The sequence below is a fragment of the Schistocerca gregaria genome, chromosome 4 (genome assembly GCF_023897955.1).
Source record: "Schistocerca gregaria isolate iqSchGreg1 chromosome 4, iqSchGreg1.2, whole genome shotgun sequence".
Classification (NCBI taxonomy): Eukaryota; Metazoa; Arthropoda; class Insecta; order Orthoptera; family Acrididae; genus Schistocerca; species Schistocerca gregaria.
In genome coordinates, this window is record NC_064923.1 from 312,719,414 (window position 1) to 312,739,130 (window position 19,717).

Sequence of the window (19,717 nt, forward strand, 5' to 3'; positions counted from 1 at the left end):
TCTGGACATTCATCGTGAATTTGTGGCGGTACAAACTGCCTTAGACGACACTGCGAACACCTCATGGTATATGCAAGATGGTGCCCGGCCACATCGCACGGCCGACGTCTTTAATTTCCTGAATGAATATTTCGATGATCGTGTGACTGCTTTGGGCTATCCGAAACATACAGGAGGCGGCGTGGATTGGCCTCCCTATTCACCAGACATGAACCCCTGTGACTTCTTTCTGTTGGGACACTTGAAAGACCAGGTGTACCGCCAGAATCCAGAAGCAATTGAACAGCTGAAGCAGTACATCTCATCTGCATGTGAAGCCATTCCGCCATACACGTTGTCAAAGGTTTCGGGTAATTTCATTCAGAGACTACGCCATATTATTGCTACGCATGGTGGATATGTGGAAAATATCGTACTATAGAGTTTCCCAGACCGCAGCGCCATCTGTTGTTGACATTTGTAACTACTGTAATTTCGATAGTTTGTCTGCCTGAAAATGTACTGTTGTCCCAGGCATATTGCAACAAACGGTGTATTTCTATCGCTGCTCGTTTTGTTTGTATTGCCGTTTCAAATACACCGGTCATTCTTGAAACACCCTGTAGGTACTTGAACAACAATAATTACAGCAATAGCGCAGTACTGCAGTTGCTCTTAGTTACTCTTCCTATCTAATTTGTTTGCCCAATGATACACAGCACAAAATATCTTTAGCAATTTTACTAATGAATTTAGGAACTACGTGTATTTTTATAACAATGATTCTCAAGGACGAAGAAATTACAGCAGAACCTCGCTAATCCGTCCCCTACAGGATTTGAAAAAAAGTTGGAACGCAAAAAAGGTGAGATTATCAGAGTACCATTTTAATTGACCCGTAACATCACAGTTCAGTGCATTACAACATTAATTTTCGGCTAGAAGTACTGTCTGAAATATTGTTCCGGGTTAAACAGTAACAAAACGAAATGAAAACGTTCACACACTAAAAAATCGTATACCAAAGGGTAATGTACGGTAATGTCTGTGCTGTAAAATACATCTCTATCATACTGCAAGTTGTTGTTACTTTGAGTGAAAGCTTGACATCTGTATATACTTAACTACAGTATTGCATTGACAAGCAACTGAGCTTCACTTAACTGTTTAAATACTGATATATCACACGGTAAATAATGACGAAAAATGTTTAGTATTCTTTTGGTTAGCAGATTACAATCTTGATTTTGCAGCGATGTTCCGACGTTTCCCAATGCACAAAATGTCTGTTGGGGTAGATGTAGAGTTTTGTTCGATGTACTGAAGGGAGGACTGTATAAAATCCATTTTTAGCGGTTGTATGGGAGCCTCGAACCAAAGGTTCATTCTCCTAGTAGTCGTCATCACCTTTCTGGTTTTCATGTATTGTTCGAGTTACGGCTTCATTGAGTTGGTGCTCAGTTAATTCCTCTTCGGTTGTGCAGTCAACGTCGGCTGTGACTCACGTCACTGGGCTCAACGTCCGGCTGTAAATACAGCGTCACATGTTTTCGTCTAGTTGGTGCCATAATTTAGTTTTACACACTTTAATATGTATGAAGAACACTGTCACTCATTTGAAACGTCCCCTTCGAATAATTATACAAGACTGTGCTTAAACTGACACACAATAATTTTGGCGCAACGCAATCTGACTTTCAAAAATCCCTACAAAAAAATGGCCCTGACTAACATTAACCTATACGTTTCACAAATCGCTTACCTCACAAAAATCTTGGTTACTCGAACTACTGCAATACAGCGAGCGCCACTACTGCCAGCTAAATAAAAGATTCAAACTTCTGAAGGCACTAACTACTAACAGGCATAGTTAGCAAATGAGAGATTTTGATAGAGAACAAACAATGTATTTACCTTAATAGTGTTCAAAATTTCAAAACTCCGCCATTTCTCTCCTCACACCCACCACTGCTGGCGGCTCGCCTCCAATTGCGCAACGCTACGCGCTGTTAACATCCAGCTGCCGCTGCCCAACACTGCATTGGCAGACAACAATGCAAACCAGCCACAGACTGCACACAGCACAGCCAGTGATTTTCATACAGAGCGCTACGTGGCGGCGGCGTTACCAATATAAGAACCTAAACAGCCTACTTACACATTTGTAAAACAAATGAGTGCACAGTAACACTTGTTGATCGAGTTGAAAACAAGTTCTTTCATACTAAAACTGACCGAACTATCACATACCTCAATGGTCAACTGCTGACTGATACACGTCGCTGATGATAGACTGTAGCAGAGGCCCGTGTGCCTAAACAAACACCGAACATGGGATGAATGATAATTAATTGAAACCCTCAGCACCCGACGGGTGTCGTTGATATACCTCAATGGGGACAGCTGAAAATGTGTGTCCCAACCGGGACTCAAAAGCGGGATCGCCTGCTTAAATGCAGATGCTTTATCCATCTGAGCCACCGAAGACACAGATGAACAGCGCGACTGCAGGGACTTATCCCTTGCACGCTTTCCACGAGAGATGCTGCACGGTCATCAATGGTATCTTTTCTTTCAGAACAGTTACTGTCTTCATATATAGTTAAAGGCTACCCGGCCATTGACCTTCGTCTGTGAGAATACGCACAGGTTGCCCGAACTTTTACGGGAATCGTCACCTTAGTTGGCGCGAGTAATGAGTGGGTGGATAAATACCTATTAGGAACACTACGTATGTAGATTGTGGACAGTTGTAAATGTCTGTCTCGCGGGAAGCGTGCAGGGGATACGTCCATACAGTCGCGCTATTCATCTGTGTCCTCGATGGCTCAGATGAATAGAGCGTCGGCCATGTACGCAGAGATCCCGCGCTCGAGTCCTGGATGAGGCACACATTTTCAGCTGTCCCCATCGAAGTATATCAACAACACCGGTTGGCAGCTGAGGGTTTCAATTAATTATCATTTATTCTAGAGAAGCTTCACGGTCATCAATGGTATCTGTTCCTTGAGAACAGTTACTATCTTCATGAACATTGGATGGTTGGACTAAGAGAGCATTCGGACCATGCGAGATCGGGTTAGCGAGGTTTTACTGTATTTCTTGTAATCGGTAAATCATTCCACTGGAAAGCAAGTTTTAAAGTTTTTATTATTAACGTTCCATTTACTAATTTTAATCTCTTGAAATGAAATAGATGGCCAGTTTGCAGTTGAGATTTAATCCTTGACGTGGAATTTGTTTTTAAGCGGTGCACTATCGGAACCATGTGGTGATGTAGTTACAGTACGTGAACACTGCCTTGTGTTTTGAGCACACTTCATCTCATTTACATCTACAGCACGTCTTATCTAGCTGTACCCTTTGCTCATATCAGAGGTCAGTTACATGTGATCATCGCAGCTTCGGTCTACGACAAATTAAAGACGCATAACGACAAGCGCCGCCACTTCTCTTTCAACACGAGCGAACCGTACAGTTCAGTGTTCCGCACCCGACTCTCAATTAACGCGCATGGCCTTAACTGTAGCTTTTTCAAACTAACAATACCTGTTCACTTTTACAGACGATAAGCAGAGTGATCACGAAGTCCCATTACCCCCTATGCTCAACACACATGTTAATGAACTGTTTTTCGTATTGTTGCAGGTGCTGATACACATCTAAATAGTGACTGAGCCCACTTACATTATGGAGGAGCAGACCGTAATGAGCACGTGGGCTCACGAACGACCCCGTACCGGAAAAGCAATGAGAGATATTCGGTGTGATTTCACTGTAGGGTTTCAGAAACTTCTCCCACCAAAATCAAGGACCTCGCAACACATTGCATAAAAAATAAGCTCCGCCCAGGACAAACGCCAACACGACTGGAAACGTGTGGCGGCTGCAGCGTCTGTAGAATGTTCTCCGAAGAAGCCTATTCGTAAGCGGTCACAGGAACTAGGAGTCCCATTCACGACATTACAAAAACATGTGAGGAGTGATTTGAAGTTAAAGACAATTAAACCTTCGTTTGTAAATTAACTGAATAATAATGACATACAAAAGCGTCATCAGGATTATGAACGAATGCTCTATGTCTTTACTGCTCTTCCTTCAAGGGGGAAAATTTTCTTTTCCTTCAGGCGAATGTGTAGCACATCGTAGTGGAAAAGCGAGAAACCATTCTGGAGTATAGAAAACCCACATTTGAAACACGTGTTATCGTGCGGTAGCGTTCTCGCATCCCACGCCCGGGTTCCCGGGTCCGACTCCCGACGGAGTCAGGGATTTTCTCTGCTTCGTGATGGCTGGGTGTTGTGTGCTGTCCTTAAGTTAGTTAGGTTTAAGTAGTTCTAAGTTCTAGGGGACTGATGACCATAGATGTTAAGTCCCATAGTGCTCAGAGCCATTTGAACCATTTGAACCACGTGTTATGTTCTGGGCTGCAATGTCTGCAATTCGCTTGGTACATCAAGATTTCTTTGACGATGCTGTAAATCACATTGTGAATCTCACGTAACTCACCATGTAATGTGTTTGGTTTATTCCACCTCTGAAATATCTGGAACTGCTCGGTCGTGTATGGTTCCAACAGAATGGAGCACCAGCCCACTATACAATACTACTGCAGTTAGATAACAGCTCAGTGAGATGTTTCCTAATAAATGGGTTACATGTGGTTCTGTCCATTTGCCTGCACCTTTGGTGTGGCAAGTCTTGATCTGTCATCATGTGAAAATCCATTATGGGGACTCATTAAACAGGAGGTTGCTGCCACACGTTACGAGACAGTTGACGAACTTCTGGATGCATTTACTTGTATCACGCCAGCAGTGTTGAGGAGAATTTTGTTTCGAAGAAGGAGGAGAACCATACTCTGTTACGAAAACGATGCTCTACACATAGACACTCTATAATTAATAATAAACAATAGTCACACTTCCTCAAAGTTGTCTTCTGCCTTGATCCCACATTAATACAGTTCAAAGTGACCATCTATGACCCAGAATGAAAAATGCATCTATCGTAGCACAAAAAAAGACGAAAATTTACTGGGCAGAACTGGGGATGTAAAAGAAGGGAACTAGCTTTCCGAATTATCTGGCAACTTCACAGACATTTAAATAAAAACATCTTAACACATTACCGATTTTTTACTTGTTAATATTAGTAGCCATGTCCTGTAATATAATGCATTGTGTCAAGTAAAGCAACACGATATGTGATGTCGAGCAAATCCACCTCCAGAAAATTTATCCCCTCAGAAAATCTTTTTTAGCTATTACATTTATACTCTTCAGACATTGATATTATATATTGTTTAGTATGGCTAGCTAGTCTTCTGGATTTTGGGCACAAGATCAGGAAGTTTAGCTTATAAATTTCGAGATGCAGATGTTCCAACACCTTACAGCTAAGATAACTCACTGCGCTGAGGAAGTAGGATTACTTGTAAAAAAAATTAGCCTCTTATTGTGCTATGGTAGTGGTATTTTTCATTCTGCTTCTCAAGTTTTATTTTACCATAATTTTGACATTAGATTGCCATAGTTTGGCAACCGATGTAGATTTTTGTTAACTCGGCCGACGACTGATCCGATATGGGTTTTTTTTAATTGTCTGTCGAATTATGTTGCTTCTATCGTGGTAAAGAAAAAGCTTTCACAAAACAGTACGACAACCATTAACCACAAGTGAGATTGTCACTTTGCAGCGGAGTGTATGCTGATACGAAACTTCCTGACAGATTAAAACTGTGTGCCGGACCGAGACTCGAACTCGGGACCTTTGCCTTTCGCGGGAAAGTGCTCTACCAGGTACTGGTGGAACTAAATCTGTGAGGACGCGGCGTGAGCCGTGCTTGGGTAGCTCAGATGGTAGGGCACTATCCCACGAAAGGGAAAGGTCTCGAGTTCTAGTCTCGGTCCGGCACACAGTTTTAATCTCCCAGGAAGTTTCGTAAACAACAAGCAGGCAAGGTAGCTCAGCGTGTTCGGTCAGAGGGCTGCTCGCCCACTGTAATAAAAAAAACTGAGTAAAGGAATCAACGATCAACTTGAACAGATGTCATGTGACTTCCGTCAAGACCAAACGCAACTAACAATACGGAACAAAATGAAGAAGAAAAAAACCCCACGTGTTTGTCTACCCTCTTACAAAATTTGAATCGAATCGCGCATGTCGGAAACATGTAACTGGGGCGAATAAAAAAACTATGAAAAACGTGTTTTGAACGTAAAATCCGGATAAAGCTAGGTTCTGGAAAGCAAATTTCTAGTTTTATAGTAAGAATCAATTTTTTATTTATTTCACTTTAAACCGTTTCTGTGCATTCAGTTCACGAGAGAATTTTTATGTCTTACATTTATCTCCGCTTTACACCGTCGTATTTCGACAACGGATAAAGATTAAAAGTATTCGTTTTGACTTTATCCGTTTATCTACCTTAGAGTAAAGTTTCAACCGATTCGTAGAAGTGACATTCTTCTAAAACTCCTAGGAAGTCGTGCTTTTAGTAAGTATTTTCACACAAAATCCGAACGGTGCACATACAAATGATGCCATTAGCTGAGTATTTATTTCAGTGTAATTACCATCTTTTGCAAAAGGCATTAATCCAGTGGCACAACTTGCTTGGGCGACAGCTCTGGTTTGTAACTGTAACATAGCCGCAGTACGACAGATGTAAACTAATGATGACTAAGCCGTGGTGACTTCCTTCTTTCAGATCTGACAGGGTGCGCACCAGAGAACTGGCGGTTCCTCGCCACAGTGAGCGCCTTCCGATAAGGGGACGCTGCCGTACCGCCGAGAGCGGCCCGGCGGCTGCAGTCAGCGGCAGCGCGGTCTGTGGCGTCTGGTCGGACAGTTGCGCGGAACCCAGGATTGGTCACGTTGGCTTTTTGGATTCGGTGCGAGTCCTGTTGACAACGCTGTTCTCCGACATTATTCCCCATTGCGCATTATTGTAGCATTCCTTGAGCGCCAAAATTTGTTTCACTTGTACCTTTAAGTCATTTTCTCTGATATGAGGATTCAGTTTGCATGAAGTAGTGTACGGAGAGTCTGGTGTTTTAGAGGGTCTGATACATTAGGTGCTTCGGCCTTTGAATTACGAGATCATTGTGCTGTTCGTCGACCCAGTGAGCTTCGAGCCCATCTGGTTAAGCATGTTAGAAGGCCTACGTCACAAGAAGATGTTATTGCTGGTATTGGATTTGTTTCCTGTTCCGGTATCTTGCCTCCCGGTGCTGAGTAGAATCAGGGGCTGCACTGCCGGAGATATGGTTGTAGTAAACATACGCTCCGCAGTAAATCTGACAGCGTAAAAGTGTTTAAAATTGTGTAAATGATTGTTGATTCCGAGTGTGGAGAACTGTTGACTTTGGTGGGGATCGTCCCTGGTACCTTTCTTAATTGAACACTCGAATACCGGAGATTGTGAAAAGGGTGCCGCAAACCGCAAATTATACGTCACCTTGGTTTGTTCCAGTCTCACTGCTGTTGTGACACACGCAGAGGACATCTAACCCATTGGCCCCATAGTTCTCTTGTCGGCCCACAGCCTGTATACATTGGTTGCCGACACCGTCTTCGCCGAAACTACCGTCTCCTGAACCAACTCACGCCGCAAGGAATTTACATAACTTTGTTACTGGCTTCTGCCACATTAATAGTAATATCTTGTTTTATTCTCCTTTTTCTAAAAGTGACATCATTTTATCTCGTGTTTTAATTAACGTGAGATTAAGACCGTCACTCAGTTGGGTCAATGTTCTGCAGAGTCCGGCCGTTGCCGGGAGTGTTACATCTCCATAAATTTCATCACCTGGCGCTGGCCAGGTTTAAATTTCTGAAGAGCCGTGATTGGCCGTTTCTTGATTTGTTAATTTTTTTAAAGTTTCGTTATCTGACGCTGACCATGATTTTATTTAAATGGATTTTCAGATGTAGAGGAAGTATGTTAATGGGGATACATTTCTTTTATTACTCATCGTGTTCTAGGTTTCAAATTAGTCGGTATATCGTTTGCAAATTGGAATTTTGGTACAATATACTAGAACCTAGCTGGTCGTCTTTATTAGAATAATTATTCCTCATTTCAGAAACGACAGCTTTTTTCTTTTCTTTAATGCGAAAAATTCAAAATTAGGCTACATTCTATCATTTCAAGTTTTATTTAAGCGTCCTGTGGGGTTGTTCTTATACTGTTAAGGAATTTTTTGGATTCATTCTATTTTGAATTTATCAAGTGTTAGTAGCTGGTGGGTATATGATGAAAGTTTGCTTTATGTGAAACTGCAAATTTGCGCTTTATAATCATTTTTCACTTTGTAATATTTGGCAATAAATGTTTTAAAAATGGTAAATGATGTTTACCTGAATCCAGTCCAGTCCTTCCTCGTAATTTACTCCGGACGCTTGGACGCTATTTGAATCACAGTTTCATAAAAATTGGATGATTTATCCAAGAGAAAGAGTTGCACAAATAGGGGAAATCAATAACGCCTTCGTCGACATTTGGCCCTTAAGCAAAGAATTGTTCCGCTTGGCATCCATTGACAGGATTGCTGCTCTCCTGAGGGATATCGTGACAAATTTTGTTGAAGTTGCTCGTTAGATCCGGAGAATTTGCTGGCCAAGCTACAGTTTGACAAGCAAGGAGACAAGCAACAGAAACTCTCGCCTTGTGTGGGCGGGCATCTCGTTGAAATGATAGATTGCGATGAATGGCAACAAAACGCGACGTAGAAGTCCCTGACGTATCGCTGTGCTGTGAGGGGTGCTGCGGGTGAGAGCAGAGCCCTCTGGTGTGAAAAGAAATAGCACCCCGGATCATTACTCCTCGTTGTCCGGCAGTATGGCAGCGGTAGTCAGGTTGGTATCTCATCACTGTCCGGGGCGTCTCCAGACACGTCTTCCCTGGTCATCAGGGCATAATTGAGAGTGGAATTCATCACTGAAGAAAATTCTACTCCACTCAATGAGATTCCAGGCCGAAGCCTTGTCTGGAGATGCCCCGACTGCGAGACACCAACTTCTCTGTCGCCTGCCAAACAATCAAGAGTGATGGTCTGGTCGCCATTTCATTTTAGAGCAGGACTCCTTCAGTTGTCATACGCTGCACATTACATCACTATGGATGGCACTATATTATGCGCCCCGTTTTGTTGTCCTTCAAGGCAAACCATCCTGTACTTACTTTTCAGCTATATAATGCCAGCCCGGACACGGCGAGAGTCTCTACTGCTTGTATTCATCCTTGTCGAACGCTACCTTGGTCAGCAAGGTCTCTGGATCTGTCCCCAACTGAAAACGTTTGGAACGTTATGGGAAGGCCCCTCCAACCTTTCCTGAATTTTGACTACCTAAAGCGCCAATTGGACAGAATTTGGCGCTATATCCCTCAGGAGAACATCCAGCAACTCCGTCAATCAGTGCCAACTCGAATAACTGGTTGCATGGTTCAAATGGCTCTGAGCACTATGGGACTTAACATCTGAGGCCATCAGTCCCTTAGAACTTAGAACTACTGAAACCTAACTAACCTAAGAACATCACACACATCCATGCCCGAGGCAGGATTCGAACCTGCGACCGTAGCAGTCGCGCGGTTCCGGACTGCAGCACCTAGAACCGCTGTGCCACTGCGGCCGGCACCTAACAGAAGATGAGTAGATGAGGTTAATAAGCAAGTAGGAGCATTACCCGTAGCAAACAGATCTAAAAGGGGATATTGAAGATTTAAAAAGAATGCCAGCAACATTGGTGACACGTTTAATTCACGGGTGAGCGTGCGAAACGCTGAAAAACCTGAATTGTGAGTCGCTTGGGCACAGACGCCAGTCACTCCGTGAAATCCTACTTACAAAGTTTAAAGAACCAGTGAAGGTTCTAGAGATATTATCCATCCCCCTATATATGGCTTCCATAGTGATGGTGAAGAGAAGAGTAAACCAATTAACACAAACAAAGAGGCATTAAAGCAGTCATTCTTAAGGCGCTCCGTGAGCATTTGGAATTGGAAGAAACCTTAGCGTATGGTAACGTAGGGCGTAGGACGTACACACTTCTTCGCACTTCATCGTGCCTATAGTGTTTGCATGTACATGTTAATGTAGATACTTCTGAAGTAGTGTGACGCATGGTAACTGAACGTGACGATGGCTGTAGATGCACTAAGACTGTACACTTCTTTATAGCTCTATTATAAATAAAAAGTATCAGTCCAAATCGCATGAGTTTTAATTGTACTGATGACTACCTGTTTTGGGGTTGTGACAATCGTCATTAGAGAAATTTATATTAATGTGATACAGGTTGTTTCGTAATACTATTACACTCTTCTTGACGTTGTAGTAGACAGGCCTAAAGTTTTAGCAAGAGACGCATGTATGGTGTGAGTATAAAATAAACTGGAAGATCAGATCACTTTCAAAGATCCCGTTTCACGGTACGTATACAAAATGAGAAGGGGAGGCCGTCATCAGTCCCTGTTGCAATTATGACATCACGTACCAATTTCGCCAGACTACAACAACGGCTGCGAGAAAGTTCCTTAAAAAAGTCTTAAACAATATTCACAAGGTGCCTGTGAAGGACTTATTTCAACAGTGGTACAAGTTCATTACCTCCCCTTTTCTGTCTATAATGCTTCTGACATTAATGATCCAAACAAACAGAAAGAAAGGTTCATCCCTAGCAAGAGGCCATATGCTTGAATATTTCTAGTATCTCAACTACAGATTTTTCAGCGCTCATTCAACTTTAGGACTCTGTATCTCAATCGAACAAAAATGAACTTGTACTACTATTGAAATAAGCCCTTCATATATTAGAGGTAAAAATTTATCGCTGTCACGAAAAGTCAGAAAGTTTTACATCTTTTAAAACAACGTATAGAGTACTCTTAATTGCAAGTAGCGCTGCAAAATTTTTTTGTCTTCTTCAGTTTTATCTGCTTCTAAATTTTCAAGACACAGTAAGATGCACTCACAGGTAGCGATGTTCCTGTTCCTGAATGTCAACTAGGCTGCGGCGGAGCTTCTCTTCAGTTGATAACTAAAGCGTTTTCTCGTTTGCGACCAATACGAATACACATGGCAACATAACTCACACCGAATCTAAGCACATGCAAAAACAAAAAACAACATAATCAAGTTTCAGAGAAACATTTGTTACAGTACACTGTTAATTCTTCAAATCTTATTTACAGATGTAATGCAGATGAGGGATGTTTGCAAATACGTGAAACTGAAACTTTGCTACCCCACTGAAATATACATTTTTGTGCTTTTCAATACTGCACAATCGTAGAATGTGTCAACAGCAATCACACCACAATGTACCTGTGAAGAACTATACCACCTCCGTAGCATGCTTCTCTTCTTGTCCCATGCACATACCTAGCTTCACGATAGGATATTTCCATCATGTAGTCAGTAAAGATTTCCTATCATATGCAGAAGTGTATGAAATCACAAATGACCAGCACGCTAGCTTTTTGATTTAGTTAGTTTAATTTACTTTGTCAGTTAAATTGAAAAGAACATGACATTTCCAGTGGAAAAAAGCAAAAAAGAATTGATACGCAAGTATCTTGCTATTACACACAGGTAACTTTGTAAGTAGGCTGTTTAGGTTTTCTCATTGGTAACGCCACATAGCGCTCTATATGAAAAATCACTGGCTGTGATTTGCGCAGTCTGTGGCTAGTTTGCATTGTTGTCTGCCATTGTAGTGTTGGGCAGATGGATGTTAACAGCGCGTAGCGTTGCGCAGTTGGAGGTGAGCCGCCAGCAGTGGTCGATGTGGGGAGACAGATGGCGGAGTTTTGAAATTTGTAAGACTGGATGTCAAGAACTGCTATATATATTATGACTTTTGAACACTATTAAGGTAAATACATTGTTCGTTCTCTATTAAAATCTTTTATTTGCTAACTATTCCTATCAGTTGTTAGTGCCTTCCGTAGTTTGAATCTTTTATTTAGCTGGCATTAGTGGCGCTCACTGTATTGCAGTAGTTCGAGTAACCAAGATTTTTGTGAGGCAAGTGATTTGTGAAAGGTATAGGTTAATGTTAGTCAGGGCCATTCTTTCGTAGGGATTTTTGAAAGTCAGATTGCGTTGCGCTAAAAATAATATGTGTCAGTTTAAGCACAGTTATGTATAATTTTTCTAAGGGGATACATCAACTTGTTTAAGCTGCTCTACGAGAGAAAGCATACGTTTATATATTCAAAATTGGTGGGATACAACAAATATACGAATTATTTGCATTATGATACAGATATGAACCAATGAAAATACTTGAAGGATAAGTGGCGATCTGTACGTCATTAATATTTAGTTTCAAATGAAAATAATTACTTTTGGTTATCATTAGACAATTACTGAAATTTTTCAGCTTTGTTCAGAAGATCTGACAACGGTCACCGTGATGCATCTTACCTCATCAGGACCCAATTTAATGTGATTTAGAAGAAAGAAAAAAATCAAGACGCACGTCATCAAATGCTTCATTAGTTTGATCTTACAATTCTTTGTGCATTTACATAAAATGTAGTATAAACGGATAAACAGTGTTAGACAATGTTAGTGTAAATGATTAGAATGGAAAACGAATTTTGTGTAAACTTCTCCTGTTCCAAGGAGGAAGAAAAAGGCATCAGGCTGTGTTGGTACGATATGTAACAATTTATGGGTCGGATTAACTACAGCACGCACAGAGGCGTTGAACATTCTTTGCACACATCATACACGACGGGAACGAGAAAAACGCCAACATTTAGTACCTCACTAAGCATCCTCTGCCATGCACTACACAGTAGATTGCAAACAACTTTGTAAATGTAGATGCAGACACTTCTCGCGCCTATGTTTCACAACAGAACTCGCGATAAACAACGTAATATTGCTGACACGGACAATGACCTGAATTAAGTTGATGTTGACCCAGTGGCAACTAGAAGGACGACATAGGAATAGACAATGGATTCTCATAAGCTCACGTCGAAACAACTAAGGGAAAGAAGTATGACACTTAACACTTTATGTATGCTGGAAAGATGACAGATCCACAGTGACGGGATGAAGCACATTTGGGAAGATAAGGACAAGGAAACAATAGCTAGCTAATGAATCTGCCTGCTCTTTAGAGGACCAAACCTAATAATAATAATTAATTAATAAAACACATTCCAGGAGATTGCGAAAATGAGTTACTTCAACCATTACACAAGAAGGGAGAAGGAACAGTTGTAAATAATCGCAGGGGAGTCTCGCTAATATTAGCTGCATACACATAAACAACTTGAACCAAAAATTGGAGAATATCAGGCAGGATTAAGATCAGGATGTTCGTTTCCATAGCAAATCTTGAACCTAAAGCTAATCATAAGACATCACAAATTTCTGAGAAAAATTAAGTTCGCACATCTATTAATTTCAATAAAACCTATGACTCATGTGACCGCGAATCACTCTTTCTAACATTAAAAGATTAAGGTGAATATCTGAGAACACTTTCAGTCATAAAACATACACTGAGAGACACAACCTCAAAAACTAAATTTATGGGGGAAATCTCAGACAATTTCGAAATCAGAATAGAAATTAGATAAGAATAAGGCTGTTTCCATTATTTTTCAATTGTGTCCCTCAGAAAGTGATACAACAATGGCGCAAAGAGTAATCAATCCTCAAAATTGATCAACCAATAACTTTAGGCTGAAGCAAGGTATCTGTAGATTACTTAGCATTTGCAAATGATTTAGCAGTCCTCACTCGCAACATTTCATCAGCCCAGAGTCTGACCGAACTCTTGGAAGAAATTATAGGAAGAGTTGGTCTGCTAGAATCTTTTGAAAGGACACAATACGTGCCCTGAGACAAACATAGGCCAAAGTTCATGGAGACGAACTATAGAAAAATTAAACGAGTCCCAAAATTTAAATGCTTTAAATATCTTAGTGAATACACTCAAAAAATGGAATCGAAACCAAGACAAACGAAATTAAATGCAAGAAGATCCAAAATGGATACACGTAAGGAATGGATTTCCAAGCATACAAAATTAAGACATTACAATGCAGTAATTAAACAATAATGCCCTTATAGCACCGAAACTCTAACTGAACAGGAAAATAGAAATGAAAACAGTGAGAAAGAGTAAGGTAAAATCCTAAGAAAACGCCTAGGTCCAAAACTTGTAGACGAACAACACCGATTCATTGTCAGAGGGAATCGGGAAATTGGTCAATACATAAATATCCCTAGTGACATTAGAAAATACAGAAGAAGGTTCTATGAAGACATTAAAATACTGAACCCAGACAACTCAGAAAACAGTCGAATTCTTTGACGACAGGAGTAAGGCCGAAACGGACACGACGAAGTGGATTGGTGAAATCGAAACTGATCTGAAATTGGCAGGGATTACACGGAATATGTCGAAAAACAGCAAAGTCTTCAAATCCTAAATTCACAATTGCAAGAAGGTTAAAAGGAAAAACCAAAGAAGAAGACTGGAAAAACATGGTTTGAACAGAGAAAAGAAGCCCACGGCAAGATAATGAATGAAATACAGACACAAAGAACGGCAAATACCCACCTCTAAACACATTGTTCAGTCCTAACGGACTTATTCGCAAATGATAGTAAATAATTAACCTGCATCCAGTTAGACCTCGCGTGTCTCATAATGAAATGGGCATGTTACTTTTACCTTTTTTCTGCAAATAAAGAATTATTTCCATAAAGACGGGAAGTAGAGTTTTCTAACGTGATCAGATTATATTACATTAGATGTGTTTTTCGTTCCAATATATTCATAGTGGGGAGACCCACCACGATGTACAACTCGTCAGAAAAACAAGAAAACACAATAAATATTTACGACGAAAAACAAGTACGCAAATGTACTTTCCACTGATACTATGTGAAATGGTCCTCATGGATGTGGAATATGTTGAAAAATCTTAAACATGTTTCATTTAAAAGATAATAAATAACTCGTTACAAGATATGTAGATGTTCAATACACGGAGTTTATATGATAATTCTTAGGCTATTGTAGTCATGCATCATCAATGTAGAAATATGATTTTAGAGCGGTTACTGTACTGGATTTGTTCAGTGGAATAGAAGGATCTGGCCACCAGAAAACCCTATAGGATCCTCTTAATCTGAAACTTATTAGCAAGTTATTGAAAATGTGTGTTCCTGAATAAGGGACATCTTTTTGGACCAAAGTAAGTGACTCTGAATATTTGTGAAGATTATTATTCTTATTCTTATTTCTCTTACTGATTTTGTGAACTGAGCTGTTGGTTTGAAAAAGAGGCATTTTTAAGGATAAATTTCAGTAGACAAAAATATATTGAGAAGTAGTAGTTGATATCCATAGTTCCCTAACCAGTCCTCTGCAGGATAGTGTTAAGGCTATTATTTCACGTTTTTGGATCCGCGAAACTTTAGCTGGGCTGGATGTGTTAACCCTGAAAGTAATCCAGTGTGACATTATGGAATGAAAGTCAAAGCTTTCTTATTTTAGTATCACCTGCGTCTGTGAACATTCGCATTCCAAATAGTGATTTGTTTAGGCGCATCAACAGTTACGTGGTATGCTCCTACTGGTGAACTTATTATCAAGTCTAATCTCAAAAATTTAGCACTGCCGACTTCTTCTATCTGGTTGTCGTCATATTTTAGGCATATACTGATAGGAAACTTCTAACAAGTACTGAACTGCATTTACTGTGTTGAATTTCAGTGACAAAAAGAAAACACACTACATGCATTTCATGCAGTGTCCATCGAGAAACAAATTGTTACTTACGGAACACAGTCGTTGATGTCTGTGCCAGGATTGCGAGTTCAATAAAGAAGGCCAAGTACAGGAGAACTGTCTTTCACAGCGTAGCGGCGCTTGAATCATAATGCCCAATAAGAAGTGTAACACCTGCTACGTCCAAAGTACTAGTCTCGACGAATGGGAGAACTGGCAGTAGTCCACATTTCAGCGGTGGAAGACAATCGATTCATGAAAGTCCTCTGAGCGTCAAATTATTTATATATACGAGTATAGTTCTGTTACTTCCGCCTATCTTCTGTTACGTCACGTTTAATCCTACGTGAAATACTCTGCTGAACGGAAAAACGGAGATCCTAATATAATACACGTTCAGTTTACCGATTCCGAGAAACGTTGCGTCTTCGACATCAATTAGAAAACAGAAGCTCAAAATGGTTAATTAATTAGCTTAGAAGACGGTTTCGGTTCGAGGTACGCAGGCTGTGTTTACATTCAACTTGCAATTACGCGTTGTACTCGAATCCACTTAACTATTCATTCCTGAATTTCCTTGTCTCGGTGAGAAGCATGATTTGTGCTGGCAGTGGAATATTCCCTTTGAATAATACTTGTAATGAAGCGTGTTGTGTAGCAATATATTACTAATTAGTTGGGGACATTTGATTTCTCTCGTGGGATTTTTGAGATGCACAGTCGTTCTCGTACAGCTATTGGTGTAAACTATATACATTGGAGTGACGTCAAACTGGTTTCCTAGCCCCACCATATGCTTTTAAATACAAGAGTGTATTGCGCTAATCAGAAATTCTCTTTAACACCCAGCGAGGTCAGTCCAGCGACCTGCGAGCTGTGCAAGAAAAATCTGGTTTGACCTTTCTATTGACTGCCGCTCTTCGTTTATAAGAGAGTCGGCGTGTGGAGGACGTCGCAGCCGGGAGTCTTGTCTCGCCCACATCATCTGAGCTGCTGGTGGCCGTACGGAACGGTAGAGCTGAAACCGAGCAGAGTCCCCGTTTTCGGGCAGTCGCTCCCCATGGAGAGGGATTCACAGGCCGTGGAGCCGCTGACGGGGCAGTACGCGGCTGGGTCCGTTCTGCGGTACAACCTGCGCTGGCTGCACGCATTTGGCGTGTGGCCGCTGTCGGGTTCGCCGTTGTTTCGCATCTTCACAGCCACCATCTCCGCGCTGAGCTTGGCACACATTGCCGAAGGCGTCGTCCACCTCTGCACGTTGCGCGGCGACCTGGAGGACTACACGTTGGCACTGTCGTGCTTGTCCATAATGGTCGTCGGTTCGACCAAGGCGACGTTCTTCCTCTGCAACGAGGCCGGCTACTGTCGTCTGGTGCGGTGGCTGGACGCGCTGGTAAACAGCCAGAGAGAGTACGTGCGGAGCCGGTCCACGCGCGAGGCAATCTTCGAGGAGGTGCAAAGACGCGGTATTCGCATCTCGAAGGCCTTCAACGCGTATAATATCTCCCTGCTCTCTCTTTGGTTCGTTGCACCACTGATGTCACCCGAAAAAAGATTACCTTTCCAGCAACTCCCAGTGACGAACACTACGATCTTGCCCACGTACGCGTATGAGCTTTCTTACGCGTTGCAGGTCATCTCGATGTTTTTCGTTGGTTTAATCCACGTGCAGATGGATAGTTTCTTCATAGTGGTTATGTTTCACATCTCAGCTCAGCTCAAAATTCTGAGCGAGCGCATAGCTGATCTTCAGCTTCGGAGAGGAGACAAGAATGAACTGTTTGAGTCTAATGAAAACAAGAGATTGCACAAGTCTATGTCTGCTATTGAGACACATAAACAATTGTGCCTTTGCATCCGCACACATCAGGATATCACAAGGTACAAAATATAGAGAAACCTACACTTCTGTTTTTACGGAGAACAGATAGAAAAAGACGAGCAATACTGAATGCAATATTATGAAAGGGAAAGATTGCTGTTCACCATATGGTGGAGATGCTAAACAAATAGGTTTTCGGCAAAAATGCCTTCTTCTGAATTAGACAAAACACGTACACACATTCGCAACTTATAAGCACACGACCACTGTCTCTGGTTTGGCCTCGGCAGACGTCAGTATTTTGTCTAATTCAGAAGAAGGTCTTTTGATCGAAAACTTACTTGTTTAGCAGCCTTTTTGTTGTGCCTGTCTACGATTCATCATCTCCACTATATGGTGATTAGTAATTTTTCCTTGTCATATTATTGTCTTTATTCGATCCTGAATTTTCCATTATTTGTATTACTTTTTTAACTTTATTCCCTCATAATCCTGACGTAACGTTATGCTACTGCTGAAAAGATTACGGCTCCTGTAAAACCAACCTCGTTTTACCCATACGGATGGCACACTACTTTGTTTCTGCCAACATTTACACAAAAGATATTTGTATCGACCAATATTAAAAAATAATCGTAGTTTGGGTTAATTACACGGATTATTACGGTTTCTTACTTGATATTTGTGCAATACCAAAGAACACTCAATCTTTAAGTTGTTACTGTATAAGAGACAAAAGCAATTTTTAAAACAATTAGAAAATCTGGATATTCTTTTCCGTTCTGCATAGGCTGTCTTACAGCCGCATGTGGGTCACTCATCCTCATGGACACCGAATTTGAGAACGTTAAAATAATAGTTAAACATACAGGCTGTCACAGAAGTCCGGTACTCCGAATGGCGTGGCTGGCTCACTTGTCGAGAGCACGTCGTTTCTTATGAGAAGCATCGTTTGTCAGAAATTAACAACAGCGTGTTCTGGAACCCAGAGCGCTCTTCTTTGGTTCCATTCCTGCATACCGTCTACACATACGATGCACTTAAATTCACAGCTGGGAGGTTTGCCTTATCTTCAACAGCATGGAGTTGAAATAGGTTATTTTTATTTTTGTAGCTCCTTATTTAGCGTAATAGCTCTGTCATTACAGAAATATCTGCGTGTACAAAATTTTAGACATTCAAATAAACCCGATTTTTTTTTGTCGATGTATCAGGTTCGAAACCATGAAGCTCAGATTGTTCTGTCTATATTCGATGTTGCAACCTGGAGTTGTCTTCAGTTCGATAGAAACCATATCGCATGTAAGTTGACAGATATCGTTTAAAAGTTGTATGTTACATAAAGATATAAATGTTATACGTAAGAGTTACGTCTACAACAGCGCCAAGTGATATTCTAAAGAAGCTGAGATGATATCTCAAAATGCTGTAATCTCCAAACAGAAAACTTTTTCTCGTAGTACCAGAAGCAAACAAATGTACCTCAAACCATGTCAGAAAAAGCCACATGGGAATCTCTCCATTACACCATAAGAATTAATACACTTGCTAGTTCATATTACCCTATTCTTTCAACTAACACAGTAATCTAAGTAGTTTCCCGAGAACTGAATGTAAAGTAAATGTCATAGTTACGCCATCATTCAGATCTTTACAAAACCGGCTTTTCGTCACATTACAGATAGAAAAACGAACAGTTACAACCCAAAGATGCTTCTTTGATATGAATAAGGCATTCCAGCTTGTTTCTTAAGGGGCATATTTACTCTACGTGCTACCTGCGTTAGACAAGAAGGTGGGACGAAGTTGCAGATGCCTGGAACACCTCACCAATAGAGCTAGAGAGAACTTTTTGCTTCCAGCCTCTTTTCTCATTTCAATATTGACATTTTAAATGACTCATATGTTCTACAAGTCAAGGCAGAGAACAGTGAGCTCAACTACTTGTAATTTCGAATGTTTATCTTGTTTTGCTACCACGTTTCGTGTTGACACTTTGAGTGACTCACACTGTCTACAAAAAGATCCAGAAAATAGTAAACTGTTTTTAAATAACTATGAAAATTTCATGTGAGGCAAAATCTCTATTAGTTTTATCTCCAAGTAATGGTATGGTAATGTACCGTCTGATAAACTTTGCTA

The 19,717-nt window shown here is 40.9% G+C and overlaps 1 protein-coding gene across 1 annotated transcript in view; it reads left to right on the forward strand.

Moving 5' to 3' along the window:
- The first annotated feature begins 16,723 nt into the window (after positions 1 to 16,723).
- The window catches only part of LOC126267840 (odorant receptor Or2-like), a 52,465-nt gene continuing 49,471 nt past the window's right edge, over positions 16,724 to 19,717 (forward strand). The window contains exon 1 of the mRNA XM_049973145.1: positions 16,724 to 17,634. Coding sequence (XP_049829102.1) covers positions 16,814 to 17,634 — 821 coding nt within the window. The 5' untranslated portion in view covers positions 16,724 to 16,813. The remainder of the gene's footprint in view (positions 17,635 to 19,717) is intronic.